The 26,373-nt window shown below is 42.7% G+C and overlaps 1 protein-coding gene across 1 annotated transcript in view; it reads right to left on the reverse strand.

The window, feature by feature from the left end:
* Nucleotides 1-11,786: 11,786 nt before the first annotated feature.
* Nucleotides 11,787-26,373, reverse strand: part of ICA1 (islet cell autoantigen 1) — a 62,372-nt gene continuing 47,785 nt past the window's right edge. The window contains exons 10-12 of the mRNA XM_054384752.1: nt 23,791-23,832; nt 19,435-19,716; nt 11,787-12,049 (exon numbers count right to left, since the gene is read on the reverse strand). Coding sequence (XP_054240727.1) covers nt 11,928-12,049; nt 19,435-19,716; nt 23,791-23,832 — 446 coding nt within the window. The 3' untranslated portion in view covers nt 11,787-11,927. The remainder of the gene's footprint in view (nt 12,050-19,434; nt 19,717-23,790; nt 23,833-26,373) is intronic.

The following is a 26,373-nucleotide window of genomic DNA, read 5'->3' on the forward strand; positions in this document are numbered from 1 at the left end:
CTGTTCCAGGGCTCTGGCACCCTCACAGTGAAAAAGTTTTTCCTTATGTTCATGTGGAACCTCCTCTGCTACAGCTTTTACGCATTGAGCCTTGTCCTATGGTTGTCATTACTGAGCAGAGCCTGGCTCTGTCCTCCCAACACTTCCCTGCCCATCTTAATAAACATGAATGAGGTCACCCCTCAGGCTCCTCCCAGCTAAAGAGCCCCAGCTCCCTCAGCCTTTCCTTACAAGGGAGATGTTCCACTCCCTTCAGCATCTTTGTGCCTCTGCAGTGAACTCTCACAAGCAGTTCCCTGAGGTACTTCTTGAACTGAGGGGCCGAGAACTGGACACAATATTCCAGATGTGGCCTCACCAGGGCAGAGTAGAGGGAGGAAAACCTCTCTGGACCTACTCACCACACCACTTCTAATGCACCCCAGGATGCCATTGGCCTTCCTGGCCACAGGGGCACATTGCTGGCTCGTGGTCATCCTGCTGTCCATCAGGACCCCCAGGTCTTTCTCTTCTGCACTGTTCTCCAACAAGTCAGTCCTTGACCTGTACTGATCCATGGGGTTGTTCTTTCCCAGGTGCAAGACTCTACCCTTTCCCTTGTTGTATGTCATTACATTTCTCCCCACCCACCTCTCCAGCCTGTCCAAGTCTCAATGACAGCAGAGCCTTTGGGTGTGTCAGTCACTCCTCCCCGTTTGGTGTCATTGGCAAGCTTGCCAACAGTGCCCTCTTGCCCTCATCTGATGAATGTATTGGAACAGCACTGATCCCAGAACCCACCCCTGAGGGACTCCACTAGACACAGACCTCCAACTAGACTCTGTCCCATTGCCCACTGCTCTGTGACTTCTTTCCTTCAACCACTTCACATCCACCTCACTGACTGATCATCCAGACCGCATTTCCTTGGCTTAGCTGCGGGGATGCTGTGGGAGGCAGTGCCAAATGCTTTCCTGAGCTCAAGGTAAACCACGGTTAGAGCTCTACAATCATCTGTCCCTGTGGTTACATCCTCAAAAAGGGCTATCAAGGTGGTTAAGTGTGAATTCCCCTTGGTGAAGCCACATGGACTGCTCTATCTTTGTGACCACTGTGCTGTGTCTTCTAGAACAAGATAATCTTTCATCCCTTGATTTTTGCACAATGCTGTTCTAGGAAGGGGTTGGGGGGGGGGGGTGGGGTGGGAAGTGAAAAATGGCCAAATGCTTAAATATGCTTAAAATTAGCATATTTTATTTCTGCATCTAATGAGGGTTCTCTTTCTTTAGAGCATAGGGAAAAACCCTCTTTCAGCATTATTAGAAACTTTGTACCCTCTGCTGTGTTTGTGCCATGCAAAATTCAAGTTATCTGTTGAAAACCATTTGATGTTTCACTGTGTGAAGCTAAACTAAACCCCTAAAGGATGTGGTGTAAATCTACTGACAGTCTTGGTTTCGTGCTGTTCGCTATGACTCAAATGATTGTCACTTGGCTTGCAGAACAATTCTTTCCAGATGGGGGGGGGGGGGGGTGAGGGAGGAGGAAAGAATAATATTTAAATACATGTAAATGCTCCAAAGTCAGTGTTTGCTGAAGAGCACCATGGCAATGACCACCAAGAATGGGTTAGTGTTTATTATCAGTAAGTGGAAAGCTGAAGTTTACAGCATCCCAGAGATGAGAAGGTTTTGATGTGACCAAAGAACTGGGCAGGCTACTGCTCTGAAACTGGTGATGCTTCAGGCCCACCAACAAGGGGAAAATGTGACTGAGCTTCATATTCTTGAACTTCTAGAGGTGTTAAGTGGAAATTGGTCAGGCATTGGAACAGGCTGCCCAGAGAGGTGGTGGAGTCACCACTCTTGGAGGTGTACAAGAAACGTGTGGGCATGGCACTTGGAGACATGGCTTAATGGCATGGTGGTTGGATTGGATGATCTCAGAGATCTTTTCCAGCCAAAGTGATTCTATGAATCTATGTTAAAAACATTAACTGAAAGTTTACTGAAAGTGGTGTAAGTCTGGAGCTTCAAAGGGTGCAACATCCCACCCTGCTAGGACACTGCTTCAGCCAGAGACAACTTGGTTGCAGCCATTTCATCACCAGCTTCCAGGGCTTGCTGGAGGAAAACCTTCCTGACAGCCTTGTCCTCTAAATGGATTTGGCTGCAGCAGTTTGGAGCTGTCCTTGTGTGGGAGGGTGTTCTCTCTGACCAAAGCCTGTAAGCTGCCCTGAGAAGCTGTGATGAGGCTTGCACCAGAGGTAACATTTTCACCACCCTTGTGAACCTAGGTCTTGCCTGGTTGTGGTAACCTGCCACTTCCACCTAAGCCATGCTTTGAAGTTGTGTGCTTTGTGTCATTCACTGCCCATGCCTTCCCCAAAGCCAAGACAAGCAGTCTGAAACGTGCTGAGAGCAGAGAGCCAATGAAGTCATTTGGCCTTGTTTCCCTGCTGTGTGACTAAAAGATCTTCCCCTACCTGACCACCAGATTTTCCAGTAATTCCTGGCTCTGGCAGTAGACTCTTCAGAGACTTGAGGACTGCTTAAGGGGCTCCATACAGCTTGAGTAGGGGCAACAGAGAGGGACCTGCTTGTTTTAGGAAGCACAGTGCTGTCAGGGGAGTGATTTATGGCTTCCTGAGAAACCAGCCCTTGGGAAGGGCCAGATACTGGCCCAAGGGTAGAGCCTTGGTAACTTGGTAGTATTTAAACATAAGCCTGGAGTGATACAAAATAAACATAAGAAATTGAATGGGCTAGAGATGTTGGCTGACACCACATTAGCAAGTAAAGACCAGTGAGGCTTAGCAAACTAGCTCCTGGCCTTACTCCATGGTAATGGATCAATACCTTCATCTGTTACTTGAGGTAAAATACAAGCAGCTTGAGGATGACAGATGACCAGAAGAAGAAGGAATCAGTTGCTGTGGTGAAACAGCCTGGCTTCTTGTGCAAAGTACTGCCATGCAGCTGAGAGGAAATAGCCACAGCTCCTGCAATGCATTTCCACAACATAAGTGCAAGGAAAAAATGAGTGAAGGCTGGGGAAGTACATCCCTTACTGGGATGTGCTGGTACAGCCATTCATAGCTGGTGCTTGGCTAAAGGAGGTTCATAGATTCATAGAGTGGTTTGGGTCAGAAAGGACCTTAAAGATCATCTAGTTCCAACCCCTCTGCCATGGGCAGGGACATCTTCCACCAGCCCAGCTTGCTCAAGGCCTCATCCAACCTGGCCTTCATCACCTCCAGGGAGGGGGCATCCACAACCTCCCTGCACAACCTGTTTGCAGTGTCTCACCACCCTCGCTGTAAGGAATTTCTTTCTAATTTCCTGTCTAAATATCCAGAGAATTAACACTTAAAAAAAAAAAAAGAAAAATAAACAACACAACAAAAGCCCAACACATTTGGAATAGCTCTTTGAAGATCATTTCTGGTTTCTGAAAAATGTTTGGTTTGTGTCAAATGTAAATGAAGTCTCCCATAAAGCAGAGGTGGTTGAGTAGCTTTATGGTGGTTTGGATTTCTGTCACCTTCTCCACAGCACTGTCATTTTGGAGAAATGACAAGAAACTGGAGAGCAGGTGGTCGTTTTTTGGAGTGCAGCATGTCAAAGAAATAATGTGCCACTCCAGCAGGGCTGGTAAGGAAACACTGGTTGAGAAGGGAGAGTGTTTCCTCAGTAAAGACCACACTGAAAGTGAGCGAACATGCAAATTAAATGCCTCATTCCATTGGCAGGAAGAAAGAATAGCAATCAGGTGAAGCTGGATAGAAAGAGGACCTCTTTTTTTGAGAACAATTTGATGTTTTATCATAGAATGCACTGGGTTGGAAGGAAACTTTAAAGGTCATCTAGACCAACCCCCCTGCAGTGAGCAGGGACAGTAAGGCAATAAGCAGTTTTATCTCAGGTTGTAACAAGTTTTGATGTTAGATTGGTTGCCTTGACCTGTAGCCTGGAAGCTCAGATGCAGAGGATCTGGAAGCCTGGGAGAAGAGGAAGTTGTGTGATATATATATATATATATATATATATATATATATATATATATATATATATATATTTTATTTTCCCCTTAAATTAAAGACTGAGCTTGTGAACAAAGCACAATTACACTAATAGCCATGCCGGTAGAAAAATACGTTCTGGGTTTCTTTTTACCTTGGGACAGAGACTCCATGACCTCCCTGGACAACCTGTTACAGTGTTTGACCACACTCACAGTAAAAAAAAAAAAAGTAATTTGGGATCCTCAAACGGAATCCCCTGCATTTCAGTTTGTGCCCATTGTCACTGGGAAAAGTCTGGCTCCATCTTTTTTGGCACCAGTCTCACTCTTCCCATATGGGTAAGATTCTCCCCAAGCCTTCTTGCAGAAGTGCAAAATAGAGAGGAGGGATTGAGTTTGGAGCAGATGATCCTTGAAAATCAGTCAGGTTTCCTAGCCTTCTGTCCAGGGCTACATACCATGGGATACTTCCAAGAAGGTCCTTGAAGGGGCCAAAGCCCAATCTCCAAAAGTCAAAGTTTTGATCTGCTTTTTGCTTTCCTCTCTTCCTCTCAGGATCCTAAACTTCACTGTCATGTGGTTACTTTGGCCAAAGCTGATCCCAGCCTTCATGTTTCTGACCAATTCTTTGTAGGTATCAGATCTGGCTGAGCATCTGCCCTCTCTCCAGGTCTTTTCTAATTCTTCACAACTTCCATTGTCTTCCAAAAATCAAACTAAACTCTCACCCTGCCATGGTGAGAGTTCCTCTCTGTTGACAGCCTCTGGTGTTCTGAAGCTTCGGTGCTCAAGTTCAAGGCAGAGGTGATCATGGAAGACCACACAGAATGCCTGAACAGCCCAGGAAAATATGCAGCTGTAACAGCAAAGCAGTTACGTCAGTGACCCATGGTGCTAACTTCTGTATTTGATGTGTCAAGGGTTGATGCTGAGGATTGCCCTTGGAATAACAGTGGGAGTTCTGGTTTGTTCCTTGTTGGCTCCTGCTCCTGTTACATGCAGCATGCTTGTTTCCTGCAGCCAGCTGTTATCCACCCACCTAGATGGAGATAGTGTGGATGACTTAATGGTGCAGCACTTTTAACACTGTTTTCTTCTCTCCAGCCTGTTGATGAAGGAAGCATATGGCTTCCAGTACCTGTCCTGGAGCCCTTCCTACAGCCCTAAGAGCTATGGAATTCCAAAAGAAAAGACATACCCTACAGAGTAGCTTTTGGGGCTAGATGAAAGACTTTTATTTGAAGACCTGACCTGGCTGTAGCTTCTTGAACAGTTTAGGTAGGTCTGCAGTCACTTCTGAAATCCCTTATGTGATTTTTTTTTAACTCCTTGTTTATTTTTAATTTTTTTTTATTCATTACTCCATAAAGATTCCAGCAGCAACCAGTGTAAATAGCTGGCAGGTAGAATGAGCCAGACCTTCACCTCCAAGCTACATCACACTTCCCTTTTTAATTCACACATTGCCAAACCTTCACACCCTACCACTGAGGATTAATTGCTACAAGGTTGGGCACATCAAGGTTTTGCTCTGGTAGAGCAGAGTTGTGCTGATGCAGTTATACACTGCTCCCTGGCAAACAGCAGCCTGCTTCATTACAGACTCACAGAATAGTTTGGGTTGAAGAAGGCCTTCAAAGTTTTCTAGTCCAAACCCCTGCCATGGACATCTTTAGGTCAGATTGTTCAAAGCCTTGCCCAACCTGATCTTGAATACTTTCAGCTTCCCAGGGCAACTGGTTCCAGTGTCTCACCACCCTCATCATAAAAGCTTTTTCATATCCAATCCAAACCCTACCCTCTCCAGTTCAAAACTTTGTCCTTTGTCCTCCACCCTGGTTAAAATAAAAATCTCTCAGTGTTTCTTCCAGACCCTCTTTATATAGAATCACAGAATCCTTTTGGTTGGCATTGAGTCCAACCACTCTCTAACTACCAAGGCTGGTGCTAAACCATGTCCCTTAGCACCATGTCTCTGCCTCTTTGAAACACTTTCAGGGTGTTTTAAAACCCACAGTAAGATCTCCCTGGAGCCTCCTCCAGGCTGAACAACCCCAACTGTCTCAGCCTTCACAGGAGAGATGTTCCAGTTCTCTCACCATTTTTGTGGCCCTTCTCTGGACCTGCTTCAGCAAGTCTGACGTGGTGGTCTCCTGTGCAGTAAACACCTCGTGTGTTACTTAAGGGGAAGATTAAGGCTGAGAGACCTGGGGCTGTTTAGTCTGGGAAAGAGAGGAGATCTGATTAATGTTTATAAGTATCTGCAGGGTGGGTGTCAAGAAGAAGGGGCCAGGCTGTTTTCAGTGGTGTCCTGGGATAGGACGAGGGACAATGGATATAAACTGGAACACAGGAGGTTCCAGCTCAACATGAGGAAAAACTTCTTTACCATGAGGGTGATGGAGCAGGCTGCCCAAATTGGTTCTGGAGTCTCCTTCTCTGGAGACTTGGTAGATCCATCTAGACGCATTCCTGTGTGACCTGCCCTAGGTGATCCTGCTTTGGCGGGGGGGCAGGGGAGGTTGGGCTGGACGATCTTCTGAGGTCCCTTCTGACCCCTACCATCCTATGACTCTATGCTTGTACTGGTTTCTACTCAGCCTGTGAGGGGAAAAGTGGATTTTATGCTCAGGAGAGCGCTGTTAATGAACACCTGGGTGATGGGCTGGCTGCAGAGCCAGGCTGCCTTGGGGCTGGGGCTGGCTGAACCTGCAGGGCCTGTTTGGCCACCGTCCCCTTGTTTACTGTCACGGGAAAGTCTGTGTGTGTGTGGTGGTATCACAGCCAGGCTCTGCATGCTAAGCACAGGCTGAGTGGGGACGGCAGCCCCAACAGTTGGAGGCAGCTGGCTGGTGCCTGGCGTGCCAAGGCGGTGCTAGACGGTCTCAGCGTTTCTGCTTCTCAGCCCCTCTGCTGCCTGGCTGTTGGCAAGCCTGGCTGTTGCTCTGCTTCCTGACTTCCCATATGGTGGCTTGTTTAAAAATAAGACATTTTACAAGGAGCAGAAATTGTAAAAGCAGGCAAAGCAGAGCAGGATTTACAGCAAACGTTAGCTGAGCCAGTGTGCCTGGGCTGCATGGGGGCTCTGCTCCAGGTTACTTACTCACCTCTGGTGTTGGAAAAAACCCTAGAAGTACACTGGGTCCTTGGCTAACCAGGGCTTACTGTGGCAGACCTCCAGCTCCTGCAACCAGTCCTCACTGATGAAGTGAGTAAGTGTAGGTTCTGTCCCTCTGCCCAGCTCATCCTTGCTGGCCTGCCCCAGTGCCTCCCGGTGAGGAGAAGGTAGTTGGGTGCTGGACCAAGTGGGTGGAAGGAGTAACTGCATGTTGGGCAGGAGAGGAGCTTGAAAAAGTGAGGAGGGAGCCAGTGTGGGCAGCTGCACTTTTACCATGTCAATGCCTTGTTGTTACTCTGAGTACAGTACACTGTGCTGAGAAGATAGAACCTTTCAGCTCTTCTTCTCTTGCTCTGGGGTTATTTCAGACCACATATTCCTCAGCAACAAGCATGGACACCACAACTCTCAGTCACTCCTCAGTGGTGCTCATTCAGTATCACAGAATCATAGATTGTTTTGGGTTGGAAGGGACCTCTAAACATCTTTGAGTCTAGCCCCCACACACCAAACAGTAAGCAGGGACATCTTCAACTAGGTCAGGTTCCCCAGAGCCTCCTCCAACCTGACCCTGGTACCTGCAGTGGGATGTGACAGAAGATGGCAGATGGCAGTGACAGAGGCCCCAGGAAAATGCAGCATGATGCACAGCTCCTGTTCTGCTGAGCTTTTCCACACTCAAATCCTGGAGCTGTCAAGGCTTGTAGGCCTCCTGCTATCCCCACTTGGAGCAAAGCTGCTGCTAGTGCTGCTTCTCCAGTCACCTTGTTGCTTAGATGGTCCTGTTTTATTCTAGCATGTGCAGGACCATTTATGAAAGTGTGTTGAAGGAAGGCTGGTGGCTGCCTATGGCCAAGTGGTCCTGCTTTGAAGTCCATTGACATCACCATGCCCATGCAATGCTGGATATGGAAACAGCAGAATGGACCAAGGTAAGTCATATGTTGGAAGCTTCCACTGTGTTGGAAGCTCTGATCACCTCAGAAGGCCAGTGAGGTTACTTGTTAGTTCTCTCCATGAGCTGCTCCATCCCCAAGGTGCATGTTCCAACTCTCCTGAAGCAGCTGTTCTTAGATTTGTAGAAACCTCAAGTCACCAAAATCAAATACATCAGCTTTAATAAACTTCCCAATCAAGACAGTTAATCAATTACCACTGCTTTTCACCTGCAGCTGTTTTTATTTTAAAACCACCCACTACTAAAGCAGAATAAGCAACTGGAACGGGGCAACCAAGATGAACTTTACCTGTGAGGAACAATCAGTCTCTCATTTCACTGGGGTGATGAACTACCCTGCTGTCCCAACTACTGCTGAGCACATCACAGAGCATCCCCTCCAAATGGCACTGGGGCTTGGAGTGACCCTGCAGCTCAGGCTGTGGAGAAGCACATGCTGTACACCTCAGTAGGGGAGCACTGTTTGCAATTAAGACTTTTGCCTGAAAAATGCCTGTTTGCAGGTCTGAAGAAGAACAGGACTTGTCACGAGCAGCACAGGAGATTCCACCTCAACATGAGGAAGAACTTCTTTACTGCACGGGTCACAGAGCACTGGAACAGGCTCCCCAGAGAGGTTGTGGAGTCTCCTTCTCTGGAGAATTTCAAGCCCTGTCTGGATGTGTTCCTGTGTGACCTGCGCTAGATTCTATGGTCCTGCGCTGGCAGCAGGGTTAGACTCGATCTCCAGAAGTCCCTTCCAACCCCTAACATCCTGTGATCTGAGGGAACTGGGCTTGTTTAGTCTGGGGATAGAAGGCTGAGGGGAGACCTTCTTGCTGTCTACAACTCCCTGAAAGGAGGTTGGAATGAGGTGGGTGTTGGTCTCTTCTCCCTACGAAGAAGTGATAGGACAAGAGGAAACAGCCTCAAGTTGCACCAGGGGAGGTTTAGGCTGGACATTAGAAGAAAATTCTTCCCCAGAAGGGTTCTCAAACCCTGGACTGTGCTCCCCAAGGAGGTGGCTGAATCTCCATCCCTGGAGGTGTTTCAAAGAGGCAGAGATGTGGTGCTGAGAGCCATGGTTTACCCCCAGGCTTGGTAGAGTTAGAGAATGGTTGGACTCAATGATCTTAAAGGCCTTTCCCAACCAAAATGACTCTACATTAGCTTTCTTGCTCTACTTTTCAACTTCACTAAATATTCATGATAATAATGCATTGTACATAGGGATTTAAATTGCTTTTCTTTAAGCAAAATCGATTACACTTTTAATACCTCTGGCTCTTTTAAAATTTGTTTTTTAAAGGAAGGTGTGAAAAGATTGCCTAGGCTAAAGACTAAGAACTCAAAGTTAATGTTAATTTAAAAAAAAAATCACATATTACAAGAAAGAAATTAATGCTTAAAATGAACCAGTCAGGAGGAAAAAAAAACCCTGCAGCCATGGTTTGCATGCTTAAATGAACCAATGCTTAAAAGGAACCAGTCAAGAGGACAAGAAAACCCTGCAGCCATGCTTTGCTTCTGTAATGCCCTTAATGGTGCCAATCAATGTAGGAGCTTATTGTTTTATTTCTTTTTTAAACCCTGGAAGTCTAGAATCTGTGACCTGAAAAAAATGAACACAACTGTTCCTTAAGACTCAGAAAAAAAAAACCCAGCATTTAATTAGCTGTTCTGAAGTCAGTACAGCCTCATCTTTGCTTTTAACCCAACTACTTCAGCTACTGAAAATGCTGGAGTGGGTTTGTCCACAAGTGTTTTAGCAACCATCCAGACAAACATAATCCAGAGCAAGTTTAACAACCACAGGCTTGCTTAAAGTTGCAAGAATCTGTTTAATGATTTTAGTGGTAATGAAGCTGGGATGAAAAGTGGCCAGTCTATCCCTTGAGCTCCACACATTTTTGGCACTGCAGGTAATTACAGTCTAAGACGAAGAGGATTTCAGGCAGACATCCTATGTTATGAGTGCAAACTAGCACTCCCAAGTGTAAGTGCACCCCAGTAGGTATTTTCCCAGTTTATCCCCTTGGTAGATGTCTTAAGTCCTGCCACAGACTGCAGCTCCCAGTCAGGAGTTCAGGCTCCCTGAACATATACATCTCAGGAAAGATGTATCTTGAGCAAGGAGCTGCCACTACCCAACTTTAGGATATGCTGTGGAAGGAATCCAGTTTTATCTTTCGAAAGTTAGGCACCTAGAGCAGCTTCCATGACTTAGGTCCCAGCCTCAGCACTGGTGACCTGTGCAAAGAGATGACCACAACAGCCTTTCCTATTCTACATGGAAGCAGCTAAACAGCTGAGGAGTTTCTCTGGCAAAAACTGAAGTACTTTGAGAGTTCCAGGCTATGAGGTGGGATTTTGAAGACTCCAGCTTTGGATAGAGGATTCAGTCAGATAAATTCCAGGCAGTCCAACACCCCCATCCACTGAGGGCACAGAGTGTTTTAGCTAGGAGTTCTCAAATGCACATTAACGCTGCTGCAGTGCAGCCACCAAATGATGATCTGCTGCTTTCAAGAACAAGCTGGTGAGGTTGGTTAACTTCTGTCTTTATATCATTATTTTCCTGTTTCCAATGCAGGTACTTAGTCAAAGAGGTAAGGATTAACTAACTGCTATTTTACTGGTAATGAAAAACTTTACCAACAAGAAAAGGCCAAATACTGCAGATTCAACTCAAGCCATGGCAATTGCAAAGCTGGTGCATAAAGCAAGTATGCAGAATGTAAGATCTTAAGCAGCTGCTGACACATCCTTTTTACCTTTCTTTGCTGTAAAAGGAGAGTAGGGAGGCAAAGGGACACAGAACGAGGTAAAATTTTCTCACTGGCCTACTGGGTTACTATTCAGAAAGAGTGTGAGGGAGTGATACAGATTGTTAGGCACCGTCTAGGAACTGGGCAGATATTTTTATTTTGAGATGCTTGTTATGTACCAATTCACCAGCACACCAGCATTCCAGTGGGAATAAAAGGTCTTTTTTTTTTTGTCTTTTTTTTTGTCAAAATCATTTTATTAAAGAGTTTCTGTCACAACAAGCTCAAAACAACACATGCTGCAGAAAGAAATTGGATGAAAAATAGTCCAAACAGAAATATCAATGTTTTGAAGGCATGGTGAAGCATCCCTCAGTATAAATTTCTGCAAAGAGGTGCAAGTTCTGTTGGTGCAATGGAGAAATACCTCAGGAAAGCAACCTGCTGGGCATGACTTCTGCTTATGTAGAGCAGTTTGTTGTAATAAGTCAAATCAGAAAGGGCACAATTTGCCATGGCTGCACAGACCCAAATGTCTTTCTCTTCAATAATTAGCCCCAGCACAGGTTTTTTCACTGTGAATACTAACAAAACAAATTCCCTTGACATCTTAATGTAGCAGTAATATAGATTATATACATGACAGATGTTTGACTCATGCAGCCTCCTCACTTACATGATTTTATTTATTTATTTTTAAAATTTATTTACTCAAGAAACATCATAAAAAAATAGGTTTGCAATTTTTCGCTCCAGTGTTACCTTCTCATCACCTAAGGCAAAGATACTTTTCCATCAGATAATCTAATCTGGCAAGAAACCTGCCCTGATTCTTTACCTCTTTTTCTTTTTTTTTGTTTTGTTTGTTTGATGTAAATCCACGTAGAAAATAAATGCAAACTCTTTATACAAAAAAGACAACCAAAGAAACCAAGAGCAAGTAACTGTACCTATACAAAAGGGGATTCATTCCCTTTAGTTTTATTATCATGGCACATACTTTATAGTTTCACAACAGCATACTAATTCCCATTTAGTTTTTGTTTAAACCCCAAAACAGTGTTGATGAATGGAAGAATGTGAGTTACCATAGGCAGCTGACTCATGCATTAAGCAATTCATGTTCTTTATCAGTTTTCCCAACAGCATCAGGATTGGATAATGGGTCAAGGTCAGCAAAGAGACTGAACCAGGCAGTCAGGTCTTTAGGATTCTTTGTGGGTTCTGGAAAAAACAAAAAGGAAAAAAAAAGAAAACAGTACAGACTTGTCAACTATTTTAAACCAAAACTGACTGAGGTCAAACAAATGCCATGCAATTGTTTAATTTATTACTAGGGGCACTTCTGACAAGAACATCAAAAGGAGTGATGGCATTTTAAAGCACTGCCTTTAGCAGAATATGGAGCTTTAGTAAGAATGGATGTTTTATATCTGTCTGCCTGTGTATTTTATATGGTGCCTGCCATAAGAAGTACAGGAACACTTTAATTAAAAATAGAAACAACCTTGCTCTGTCCAGCTTTGTTTCCTGAGAGATACTTTATTTGTGTGCACCTGTATGCCTGCAAATAAAGTAAAAGCGAAGCGGGGGCAAATTTTACTTTCAACCTCACTTACAGGACTGAATTCCTTTGCCTAAGTTCAGTTCATGTGACTGTTCTGTCCCTCCTGTGCATGACCACACAAGGTCATTTAGTCATCTGGAATGAAGTTTTAATGGGAAGGTACTGGCTGGAGAGATGGGGCATGCAGTTGATATCCAGTCCCAAGTACAGTTTCTACTATTAGGGTGTATTTTTTGGTGGAGACAAAAAAGAAGTATTTGAACCAGCAATATATTCCAGCAGCAGCTGTTCTATTGCATTTATGAGTCTATATTGGCACATAGCTTTCACAGAGGTCTCCTCCCCTATTCCAACTGGGCAGACATTCAAGTTAAAGCAGTGACAACTCTGGCTGTATAAAGAAGCAGCTTCACCACTTGCTTTGCTTTTTGTGACCCTGTGCTTGACATATACTGCATTGCTAGTGAAATAAGATGTGCTCTTCCACTCAGAGAGATAATGGCACATGAAAACATTCTTGGTGACACAAGGAATTCGTGGACTAGGCTCTGCCTGGCATTACTTTCATCTTGGTGTCTGCAAGGCTGAAGTTATCTGCCACTTTTATAAGCAGAAAGTAGCTGAAGGCTGTTCCTTTTTCTGCTGGAGGTATCACACTCATTTCCAAAACAGTTTCTGAAACACCCTCACCCTCTTATTTTCTGTTCAGCTGAAAAATGTCAGTCTTTAATTCTGGGAGACAGGAGAAGGAGGAATATTTTCCTTCTTGCTCCTTTCTTCTGCACTCAACATCTTTGACACAGCTTCTGATCAAATGAGATTGCACAGAAGAGGCTACAAACTGGGGAAAAGGATTCAACATATTCTGGTTCACTTCTCCAGAAAACCCTAGTCAAAATCAGCAGGGCTTTGTCTCAGTAGATGGCAGGACTAAGCACTCTTGGCTCAGTTGCAAGAAGTGAATTAAGTTTCAAATAGATGATTACAGATATGATGCAAGTGATCAACAAAGTTTGCAATTAGGGCTCTTCTTCCTTATCAGCAGACTGTATTTTAGCCACAATGTTCTCCTAGAGCAGTTCAAAATGCTGTTTAGCTTAGACAAAGTGCATGCAGATGATATTCTGTGTCACTCTAAATTAAAGTAGTAAAAGAAACTGTAGTTTCAGCTCCTTCATTATATAGTAAATTACTCTTTTGACTTACTACTAGCACTGACGATTATTAAAAAAAAAGTGCATACACAGAATTAACAGTGAAATAGAGTAATTCATGAGTGATTTTTGATGTGCAACTACTACAAAAATAGGTTTTATTATGCTGAGAAGCCTGGACAGGTACAAGAGCCACAGCTAAAAAGGAAAAGCAGAGCAGGCTTTTCTTTGGGTATGGACTTAAATTATCTCTGACAACTTCTTTTCACTCTTTCCTCCATTATTAGGAGAAAGCAGTTTTGTTGAACTGGGAAGTAGGACATAAAATTCAGAATATCTCCTCTTTTCTTTTTTTCCCCGTTAGGAAATCAATTCCTCCTGTCTAACACAGCATTAAAAGCTGAATGGGTATGAGGTTTTGTTGTGAAAATCGCTGTATTGAAACATCAGTAGGACATCAAGACAAGACATGAGTGTATCACCTTTCACCGGCGTCTTGTTAGCATTCACATTCAGGCTGTCTGGTTTCTGTGCTGGCTGTGGTATAGACTGTGGGCTCACACTGTGAGCTGCCCATCCTAAAATTCAAGAATACAGCAGCATTAGTGGGAAGAATTCCTTTAACTCCAGCACCCCATTGTCTGGCAGCACAATGCACACGTCAGAGGATGGAGCAGAAGATGATGGTTACGGCTATTTCCTCACACACAACAAAAAATATCAGCAGTCAGATGCTGCAGACAAGCAAGGTCCTTGAGAAGACAATAGCAGTGGAGCAGTTTCATCATCTCCAGATTTGGGCAGCTGTACTGTTTACAAACCTTTAATCTAATTAAAAAAGATTTTCTCCCCCCATGTTTCTTTTATCTGATCACAATTAACATTTGTTCACAGAAAGGCCAGCACAGTAATTGAGCCAAGCATAGCTGTAGGAGGAGGCATATCACTTACATTCAGGCAAAAATATCACAGATATTAAACATTTTTTCCACCTTTCTTTACTTTTACAGTTTCAAAGATTTTCATCTCATCAACTATTCAACAACCACCAAAACCAGATACCCTAAATTTTTTTTACTCAATTTTGAAATGGTTCATTCTGAAAAAAATAATTTCTTGCCAAATACTTTAAAGAATGAAATTCAAGATGCACTACTTTGAGTTAACTTAAAGCTAGGTTTTAGTGGAGTATTTCTTTTGTTCTTCATTTGAAAGGATCTTCTCAGCAGGGAGAAGGTGACAAAGCAGGGAAAAGTGAAACTAGATATTCACAATTAATTTTATCTTATGTGCATATTGCACAGCCATAGAAGAGTAATGATAGATGCAGTTCATGAGGCCAGATGAGCTAGGCTGGCAACATGTACAAGGGGTGGGGTATCATGGAAGGGACACCTCACAACTAGACTCAGCTGCTCAAGGCCTCAACTTGGCTGTTGAAGGACTTCCTCTCCTTACCTTTTCCTCCTTTTGAGACCCCTGTCAGACATTGGTACCCAGTGCCCTGGCATCTCTGTGTTCTTCCTCTCCCCATTTTTCCCCTTTTGAGAGTGCTGTCAGCCATTGGTACCAAGTACCCTGACATCTCTTTGTCCTTCCTCTCCCCAGTTTTCCCCTTTTGAGCATCCTGTCAGACATTGGTACCCAGTGCCCTGACAGTTACTGTAACAGCCATGTAAATCACATAAACCCATCCTCTCTCTAACAGGTTATTCTCATCACTCTCTACCTTACCTTGACTAGAAAAGCTCAGAAGCCCAAGCTGTGTTATTAAAGAGAGACAAGAAGAGCGTTTCTACAAAATCACATCAGTTAGGAAGGAAAACTAAAGCCTCAAACATCCTCTGCATCGCTAAGGAAACAAACCAAAAACTTTCAAAATCTGGATGCAGAGGGCTCACAGATACTTGTTCTAGGGAAAAGGTGATTGAGCTAGCCTGTGCCTCCTGAGAATGAGGATTTTTACAGTTTAATCTTTCAAACAAGCAAATTTGAATCATAAATAATGAAAAGTGTGGCATTAATACTTCAGACTGGTATTTTATCTGGCTGTGTCACAGAAGAGAAGGGCAGAGGATGTTACAGACAGCTACTGAAGACCTTAATGCTTTTGGGTTTTGTAGATGTAGCACCAGAAAGTAGTTTTATATGTGAGTGGATGGCAGATGGATAAATCAAGAGGCTTAAGCAAATAGGGCCAAATCCTGATTTCATGGAAATGAGTGGGAGTGCTGCCTGGAAACTTTCTGTGCAAGTCCCAGTGACTTCAGTGAGATCAGGAGTTGGCTCCCCCAGCCCTCACTGATGTTCGGTTACACTGATGTGTCTGACTGGCAGACCACAGAGCAAACACCTCAGGGCAGTTAAATCCTTTGAGCCCTCCTTCTGAGTCTCTGAACCAGGCCTGGGTAAGTGGCATGTCCCTGAGAGATGCTGTGGTCTGGTTCTCCATTCATTGAAATGCAGGTAGCTCAAGTACCACTTGGGAAACAAAAAACCCCCTAACAACAGCTACAAAAACATCCAACCAAAAATGGCCCCAGAGAATGCATGAGGCTTTGCGGATGAACTTCCTCATCTATGAAAGACTGACACAGAATCTTTATTAAATACTTTCATGAATTATGTGTTCAGTGGCCACTGACAGCAAGCTCAGAGAAGGACTTTGCCTTTCAAAAAACCAAACTAGAGCCTATCATTTTAAAAGCAGTTGTTGGTCATAAGCCTGTCCTGGTTTGCCTGTCCACAGGATGGCTTTGTTACGTGACTAGAGAAAAGAGTACTGCCAAGGCAGCAAGTAAATCAAACGGCTTACTTTTCAGCTGGCATCTTCAAATGTTACCACAATGAAATGCAGAAATGGAAATGGTGAGCTGCACATCTCCTTTACCAACTGGAATGTGTAGGGAAGACAAAGAGGAGCCCTTAGTGGTGTGACTAAGTAAACAAGGCCATAAAGATCAAGACGGAGAAAACTCTGTCTTGAAACAGTGGAAAGGCAACCAAGCTACAGAGCTCTATCTGGAGGAGAATCCAAAAGCCTTGCTGAGAGCATGCTTTGTTTCTAGTGTATACACATACATACACATTTACGTGTATTGTAAACCAGCACCTGGTAGTCTTAGAGCAATTCAAAGTCCCATTGTGCTAGAGCCTGCCTATAAATACAGCCAGAGAAAACTCGGAGCTGGGAATTCCTGACTGTAACAGTTTATAACCTGCACAGCATTGTGCCTGTTTTACAGATTAAGATCTAAGGCAGAGAGAAAACAAAGCCCCAAAGATTTATGAGGGTGCTTAACGTAAAATAAGTAAGTAATCCCACTGAAGTTAATAGAAAAGTTAATGTGCTTAAAGTTAAGCATGTGAGTTTTAAGAATCTTTATGGTCTCAAGGCCAAATTCACACAGGAAGCATGCAACATCGAGGCTCCAGTGTAGCACCTCACACTGAATAGCTATTAAGCAATCCTACCAGTTAGAGGAGATAAAAAAAGTGTAGGGCATGTAGGAATATCCATAATTCATATATTCTATTATTTCCACCTTGTGTGTTTAGCTAAGTTTATACTGCTGTTAGTATATAATTTAAATAATACCAAAAAAAAGGTCTCTGTTCCCAAATTTTTTGATAAGATCAAATTATGAAAGAAGTGCTGTGAAGGAAAATGAAATGCAGTTTAAGATTAAAGCTGAGATTCCACAAGATCTCAGATAGACAGAATTTCACCCTCTGTTAAAAAATAAACGAAAAAATTCCTCAAAGTGGAAAACAGTCTGTGAAAGTTAGCTCAGATAATGCATTTTGCTTAGCAACTGGAGTCATCTGATTATCCTGAAGTACCTGAAGGGGGCCTACAAGAAAGCTGGGAAAGGACTTTTGACAAGGGCTTGTAGTGATAGGGTGAGAGGGAATGGATTGAAGCCCATGCCAGCATCTTGTGCAAAGTAGAGTGGTAACAACAGCCTCAGAACGGATGTCCAGCCCTGTTTGCCATTTACACCTCAAAAAGTTTTCCTTCAAAAACAGGTCTATGTTTAAAAACATGCAAAAACCCTAAGGGGAAAAAAAAGAAAAAAACAATCCCATGATATTTCTCTTGCGATTTTCAGTAATTAGCTTAAAATCTGCTTTATGTCTCTGAATCAAGAAAGGTGTTTTTCCTTTTTCCTTTCCCCCCTTTCAATAGACACTGCTTCTGGTCATGAACTCTTTAATTTGGCCATGCAGTGATTAAATCTCATGATGTTTTTAGCTCATCTTTTATAAGGTCAAATCCTACACTCTTTCAGCCTCTCTTCACTCTATCAATCATATTCATATATGCATGTACCTCATCATAAAAATACCTCTAAAACTGCATCATTGCAAATGTCATTTGCCCACTTTCCATCTAAGCATGGATGGGTCAGTGAACCCAAACATCTTGCCTTAGGGGTGGTGCTGGTAACTGTATTAATTACAAGGTAAATTTGACTTTCTTGGTCTATCACAGATCATTTTACATCATGTTTGTCTGTACAAGTTGCATGGGTTCCAAGAAGGAGTCTTCAGGATGGAATTGGTCTGATAGTCTTTGCTACATCACTCTTCCCCAAATGACTTGGGACAGAGCCCAAAAGGGGGCAAGGTCCTTCACCAGCTTAAAAAAGCCTAGGAGAAATCTAGCCAGACTGTGGGGACGGTAAAGGTAGCTGACTGGTTATCATCAGCCTGTCATCCTCTCTCCCTTCATCAAGGCCAAAACAGCTGCAGGAAAGCTCTGCCCTAGTTCCCCTCTTTCCTGTTCTCTCTCCCCAGCGGTAGCTTGGAAAACCCAAGATAAGGAACTGCAGAGAAGAACGAAGGGAGAAAGGTAGTAGCTGAGCATCAGTAGACAACCAGCCTACAAAAGGCATCAAAGAATCACACAGAATCTCAGAATGTTAGGTGTTGGAAGAAACCTGGAAAGACCATCCAGTCCAAGTCCCCTGCTAGAGCAGGATCACCTAGAGCAGCTCACACAGGAACGCAAGCAGGAGTTTGGATGTCTTTAAAGGAGACTCCACAACCTCTCTGGGCAGCCTGTTTCAGGGCTCTGTCACCCTCACAGTGAAAAAATGTTTTCCTTATGTTCACATGGAACCTTCTATGCCCCAGCTTGTATCCATTGCCCCTTGTCCTGTCATTGGGCATCACCAAGCAGAACCTGGCTCCATCCTCCCAACACTGCGCTGCACATCTTCATCAACATGAATGAGGTCACCCCTCAGGCTCCTCTTCTCCAAGCTAGAGAGCCCCAGCTCCCTCAGCCTTTCCTCAGCAGGGAGATGTTCCACTGCCTTGATGATACAGAAATCCACCTGTATGGTTGCTAGGATGAGACAATCCATTCTACCATACCCACATCCCCACATGCAACTGTGTGGGATCCTTTGAAAAAAAAGCCAAACCAACAACCCAGAAAATGAATGAGTGCAGTTGGGTTTTGCCAAGTTGTTTAAAAATACTATTCCCAGACAAAATATAGTAATCATCTTTGGTTCTCTGGCCCCTTAGCAGAGACAGAAGTTGTGATTTAAACAGTAAAACCCACTCAAACAGATTTTCTGTTACAGGGAAAAAAAAAAAAGAAATCTCAAAAGCCCACAGAACATTTCAGGAAGCTCAATGAAAACATTCAAGACAGTAATTTTGACTTTAGATTTTAGGGTAGTTCATTCACAAACACTGGACAGGCAGGGCTAGAAAAACAAATATGCTATTCACATGTTTTTCTCCAGGCCACACTTTGCTTGAACTCTAGTGTTTCTGCAGCTATGGCCCAACATAAAGTGTCACCACACTGCTACAGGGCAGAAAGTCAGACTCTAAACCCAAAAAGCCAACAGAACAAGATGAGCACTTACCCTGTAAAGATGACTGCAAGTCATTCATGTTTTGGTCTAACAGCTGTGAGGGCAAATAGCCTGACGGTGTTGGTGCCACAGATGATGAAGTGTTCTCCACATCTCCAGCTGAAGAGTTCATGGTGTGATCAGAAAGTGCAACCTGTCCAAACACTGCTGTCCACTCTTTGCTGAATTCCCCTTCATCCAGGGAGGAAGCATTGAGGATCTCATTCAGTAATACCATGTCATCCTTATCACCAGGTTCTGCCTCCAAGGACCTCACAAATGGATCCTTTGAAGCTGTCTCAGATCAAGAGAGTCAAGAGAAATAATTTAGACAAATAAAGGAAAGAAGGAACCTTAAAAAAATACCTAGTCTAGGCTTTATATGTTAAATTAGATGGAATAATTTTCTGTGCTTGTTCAGACCCAATTCTCTTGGACATCTGGGCTCATAGCTCAGGTAACAAATAACTCCTTGATTATCTTAGATAACCTCAATGCTGTTAAGATTAATTTCTGATTAAAAAAGAAAGCTACAAGTATGCATTAAAAACAAAAAAAAATCATCTATTAAGCAGCACACCAAAATCATTACATAGTCTCATATTCAAAGCAATGTTTTTATGTTGCTTTTTGAAGCATTATGGAAAACTGTTGGGAAAAAAAAGCCATCAGATTGGTGTAAATTGAAAATAAAGAGCTTGGAGATTATTCTAGAATTTTGTGAGAACATATTTAAGAAGAGTTTTATGACCTTCTAACCAAAGCTTGAATTCTTGGGCTATTTCCCCAGGAGAACAGCTTACTCTAAGCATAATAAGGTTTCTACACTGGTCACTGCCATAGTAATTTTGTTTTCCCCTTTCTTAGGCTGCTGAGAAATAACTAAGGACACTTTTTTTCTGGTTGCCATTGCTAGTTGTTGTAGCACCAGAACTGCAGCTGAACAGGAAGCCCTGTGCCATTATTCCTTTGAAACAACTTCTTCCTATTTTAGAAACGTTAGTTAAAAAAAAAATTAACTTAAAAATTAAATAAAAACAGCAGCAACTTCTAAGCAGGATCTTTTTCTCTAGTTCACAAAACATTTGGAAAGTGAAAGGAGAACTATCAAGGAACCCCAACTGTTATTTTATTTGGAAATATTTAGAGCTCCACTGTGGGAGCATGCAGAGGACACAAGGCGTCGTTAACAGTGTTGATAATGTTGCATCACTACAACCCAGAATAGTTTATCTTAATCATGCTTGTTTCAAACTTGTGGTAAGGCACACAAGCAACTTTGGTTTTCCAAAGTTCAAGAAGTCCACCTCAATATAAGGAGAAACTTCTTTACTGTAAAGGTGATGGAGCACTGGAGCAGGCTGTGGAGAAGTTGTGGAGTCTCCTCTGGAGACTTTCAAAACCCATCTGGATATGTTCCTGTGTGACCTGCCCTAGGTGATCCTGCTTTGGAAAGGGGGCTGGACTGGATGATCTCCAGAGATCCCTTCCATCCCATCCCATTCTATGATCCTACAAAGATCAGTTGAGCTCTCTAAGCTGCATGCAACTTGCAAAGGTGTTTTTAACCCTTTTGGGTTGAGCTAAAAGATTGACAGTAGCAAAACGGCTGCAAGGAGCCATTTTATTTAAACGCCAACAGCCTTCTCAGGAAAGTTCCCTTTTAATAGCCTTTTAATAACGAAATGGCTGAACTTGAGTCAGAGGGGGGAAAAAAGTGCTAAATTGTGTGTTAAAATAGGTCGATGAGTCAGCACACACACCTACATACTAAGGAACAAATAAACCAGCACAGAGTGTCAGGATTTTGTTCACGACTGAAGGCAGTTCTGAGATTCAGCTCCTTTCTCATTCACACTGTTCTATGCCTCTGTGCTTCCTGATGGGGCCCAAACATTAGAAAGAAAATCACTACAAACACATCAGTTCTCCTGCTGTCCTCGCTAGACTACAATTAAAATGCCATAGAAAACAATTTGTTCTCGTGAATTTCCAGGCTGCTCTCCTACCTTCAGATAAACAGTGAAGATTGCTGGCATGGTCCAAGCACCTCCAAGCTGTTCAGCAGGGGAGGCAGAGGGGTAAAACCCTCCATAGAGGAAACACACCTGCTCTTTCAAAGGTACTTAGGAACTCTGATCTCTACGGGGCACCCCTGAAAGGCTTGCAGGGGGAGATGCAAAGGGAGCATCATGAGATCTGCTGAGACATGGCAGCAGCGCTGTACCTAACCACAAACGATCTGTAACAAAACCAAAGCTCTGCAGCAAGACAGCTCAGAGCAAAGCTCTACTGGTCATAATGGAGTTCTGCAGTCTTCAGTTCAGGAAGGACATGGACCTACCACGAGGGTAGTGAAACACTGGAGCAGGTTGCCCAGGGAGGAAGCTGAGGCTCCATCCCTGGAGATAGTCAGGTTGAGGCTTGACAAGGCTCTGGGCAACCTGATCTAGTTTTGGATGCTCCTGCAATAAAGGTTATCTTGAAGCCAGCCTTGCTTATCAAGATATTACGCATGTGGTATCTCTGCTAGATTATTAGAATGATAGGGACTTTCTCACCTCACTCATAAATCATCTATTTTTGCTTTCCCTGTTTATCTGTTTTCCCTACCCATTTTCGCAGCCAAAATCCTATTTCTGTTTGCCCGTGCTGCCCCTTACCTTATGTCCATTAAACCCCCCTACTCAAACTCCCAATAAAACACTGAAAAACCAATGTCAGTATGTTCTTTTTGTTTGAACACATCTCTAGCAATGCTCACATTCCTTAGCAAACATGCTTCCTTTTGCTGGTATTAAAAAAAAAATGGGAAGAGAAACTAAAAATATTTACAAAGAAAGATACATGATCAGAAACACAGGGCAAAGATTTCCTTCTGAAACACACATGAAAGGGTACCCCTAAGCTTCAATTAAAATAATACAATAATGAAAGAATTGTCAGGGTTGGAAGGGACCTCAAGGATCATCTAGTTCCAAACCCCCTGCCATGTACAGGGACACCTTCCACTAGATCAGATTGCCCAAAGCCACATCCAGCCTGGCCTTGATAACATAATCATTAGCCTAAAGCTAGCAAGTGTGCAAAATGAGGGAAAATGGCTGATATTGTAACATTAACACAACCATCTTTATCTGATGGAGCTGTCTCAGACAACTGTTTGCATGTGGATTTTGTTATTTTACCAAAGAAAGAACCACACAGCCTTCTAACTGACATTACTAAACTTGTGTGGCCAGTAAATGTGTGCATTATCTATATCTCCACCAAGAAGGTCCAACAAGGAGTAGAACCGAGAAAGGAGAGAACCAGAAGGAAGAAAGGCCACTATCAGATGTGCACTGCCCTGTTTTATTAACCACAGCAAACAAGTCATCACTACCTTACCCTTTCACTAGTGAGGGCTGCTTCTGGCACAGAGCTGAGGAACTTTCCCTCTTTCTGTATTCAAGGATGATTCCCCATGTGGGTCAGTGCAAGAGACTGTTCGTGGCAAATCCAAAGTTGAGGTGTTTGTCAATGCTCTCCTCCTTGCCTCCCATGAAGGTAATGCCCTAAGTACCCTAAATTACACTCTTGGTCGGTCTAACCTGCACAAAAGGCTTTTTAAATTTGCTGCTTTACTTTGTTTTTGAGTTGCCACAGTTTTTGTTGTTGAAGGTTTGTTTGTTTTTTTTTTTTTACTTGAGATGTATGAGTGAAAACCAAATGAGAAATTATAGGCCATAGTCAGACTGCATATTAAAAAACAACAAAAAGCTTTTAGATCTTTCATATGTTAGATGGTAAAACAGGATCCATCAAAAAACAAACAGCATATCCCCTTGAGCTGCCACAGACCCAACAAAAGAGTAGGAGTAGAACCTGGAATGAATCTTATGTGTATTTGAGAAGAGCACAGCAGATTAAATTAAGTATCTGCCTGAAAGAAGTCACCAGTTGAGATGACTAAATTAAATGTTTCTCATACATTTCTGATATAAAATCCTGTGGTTACTAGAGTATTGCTGAGGGTTGTGATACAAGTACTAAAAAAACAAAAAGAAATTTGTGAAATGTTATAAGAGGGGCAAGGTTTACAACAGAACCTACTTCAGAGGAACAAATGTGGTCCAGTACAGTATACCTAACCTTGAACCATCTCATTTTATCTCCAGCAAGGTTTACTTTATGTTATAACATCAGCAACAGTGCCTCTGCATGTGTAGGAAGCTGAGTTTCCTTTAGCACTGTTTATATACTGCAGCTAAATAATTTCATTCAGCCTTTCAGATTATGAAAACAAGCTAGATTTGAAATTAAAATATTTGTTGCCTGTAATTGAAAAGCAGATGAAACAGACACACACACACAAATGTTTCATACCATTTTCTTCTGGCTGCAGGCCTAATAAGTCATCTATGGCACCTAAAAGCAAAACAAAACAAAACAAAAATAAAAGACAAAAAGAAAAAAAAAGAAAAAAAAAAGGAAAAGCAGCAAAGGAAGATCTGCAGTACACTGACAATCAATATGGATACATCTAGAGGTAGTTTTCTTAAGTCTCTTCACCTGAGTTCTGCTTCTGGTTACAATTTCCTTGTAAGGTGGAGAGGAGATCCTTGCCATTGTCAGCTGTAATCAAGATCCATAAACATGTCAAGTTGCACTTGGCACAAGATTCTGCTTATAAACAATGCCACAGTAAGATGCAACAGTTGTTGGTATTCATGTTTAAAATGAACCTGATCACAATGGATGAAAGACCCCAAATACAAACATTTCTAAGATGTGAGGCAAATTTCTGAAGCATAACCTAGGGGAGTGGACTTTCCTTTGAATCCCCACCAGCCTATCTCCAGGCTGAGTTCAGCCAGCTGAGGCAACTGCAAGGGGCTGATCACAGTACTGCCAGAACTGGATGACAGATCTGCTGGAAGCCTCAAACTCGAGGCTGGAAAGAAGCAAGAAAATTCTCTACAAGGGAATAAAAATTTCCCTTTCCAGAGAAAATTCAAGGTGTTCAGAACTAAATGAAACAGAACAGTTTGCTGCTTGAATCCTACTACTTTAACAACAACAGAAATGTGCTACGAGCACTGGAATCAGCTGGTCATTTAAAAACCCATAATCATCTCTGATTACATTCTATACAGATATAGACAGGACAGGCATAAAACACATGGAAAAATATACATGATGCTTCCATTAAAGGACAATTCATTTCAGTACCTGAAGGGATCATACAAGAAGGCTGCAGAGGGACTTTTTGTAAGGGTGTCCAGCAATAGGACAAGGAGGAATGGTTAGAAGCTGAGGGAGAGCTGGGTTAGACTGGATCTTAGGAAGAAGTTCTTCAGTATGGGAGTGGTGAGACTCTGGAACAGGCTGTGCAAGGAGGCTGTGGATGCCTCCTCCCTGGAGGTGTTTAAGGTTAGGTTGGATGAGTCTAGTTGAGAGGCATGGCAGGGAGGCTGGAGTAGATAATCTCTAAGGTACCTTCCAATCTGAGCCGATCTATGATTCTATAACAATGCACAAACTGACTGGTAGAGGGAAAGAAACCCAACAATCTGAGAAGTTCATGAAAGGCGGGATACGGATGTCCACAATTCTTTAGTGAAAAAAGTTCAACTGTTGCTGAAAGCCTGCCTTAATTCAATGGTAAAGATGATGGAGTCAGTCTTAAAAACATTCATAGTATGCAGGGAAACCACAGAGCAAATGGTAAAAAAAATGGAAGTTAGAAGCAGTTGATGAGGAAAACTAAGAAGAAACAAAGCTCCACCACTAGTAGCACTACACCTGTATCACTTTAGTACATGCAGAGTACTTTAAGAAAAAACAATAAATCTTAGCAATGGCACAGACCTACTGGTGTATGGAGATGGAAACATTTAGCAGAGCAGGCAGAAGTATTCCAAAATACTTCAGTTCCTTTAAGGGGTGATGGAGAAAGAGACAGAACAAGGTATTTATATTATGGATAATGGTGAAATATTTTGCAGCCCATAAGTAACTGGGATTCTAGAAAACACCTGTTCAGAAAATATAAGTCAGACGTTGTATCCAAGAATATTAAACTATCTCATCCCAACGAGATCTGATCTAATTAACTAAAAAAATGGGTGAAACTTCCAAGCACTGGAAAGGTCCTGATATTGTGTCAACATTACAAAAAGCACACAAACCACAATACTTGTGAGTGACTCAAGTAATTGTAGGTGACTATGAGCTAGCAGCTCGGCATTACTCCATCACCTGAACCCTGCTCAGTATGGGATTCAGCAAAAGAGTACAATAAGTGCTCCTATAATAAGAGGGTGTTTTTATGGAAAGCAGACCTAGTTAAAAAGCCCAACTAATTTCATCCTTTGATAAAGCCATGAGCTTTATTTGGTAAAGATATTTGTTTAGAAACAACTTGACTTTGCACTGCCTAGCCTTCCAGCTAAAATGTTAACACTACATAATATCTATAATGAACATATTGAAAGGATTAGGAACATGACAACTAACAGATGTCAAAAAAAAACCCAACCCTAGTTGTTAGGAGAAATAATTGCAAAGTAGAAGTGTTTCTAGTTTAGATCTGCAGGGTTTAGTGCTATATCTCTGGCTATTCAATGGCTTTAACAGTCATCTGGAAATAAACACAAAATCACTCTTGAAAAACATGTGCAAACAACTACCAGACTAATAGAGGTGGTCATTCAAGAGATGGAAGAATTTAATACCACTAAGTTGTAAGTCCTATCTCTAGGAATAAGGAATATAAGCCATGCTGCAGAAAGGAGGAATGATCCTGGAAAGCTATGACCAAAAGCAACTCTGTCTTGGTAAACAACAAATTCAAATATGAGCTTCTAATTTGATGTTGCAGCAAATGAGATTTCCTTCTTGGCTATAGAAGCAGGAATGGGATTTTAACTTCTAGAAACACACCAGGAGAGACCAACATCACAAACG

The sequence above is a fragment of the Indicator indicator genome, chromosome 11 (genome assembly GCF_027791375.1).
Source record: "Indicator indicator isolate 239-I01 chromosome 11, UM_Iind_1.1, whole genome shotgun sequence".
NCBI lineage: Eukaryota > Metazoa > Chordata > Aves > Piciformes > Indicatoridae > Indicator > Indicator indicator.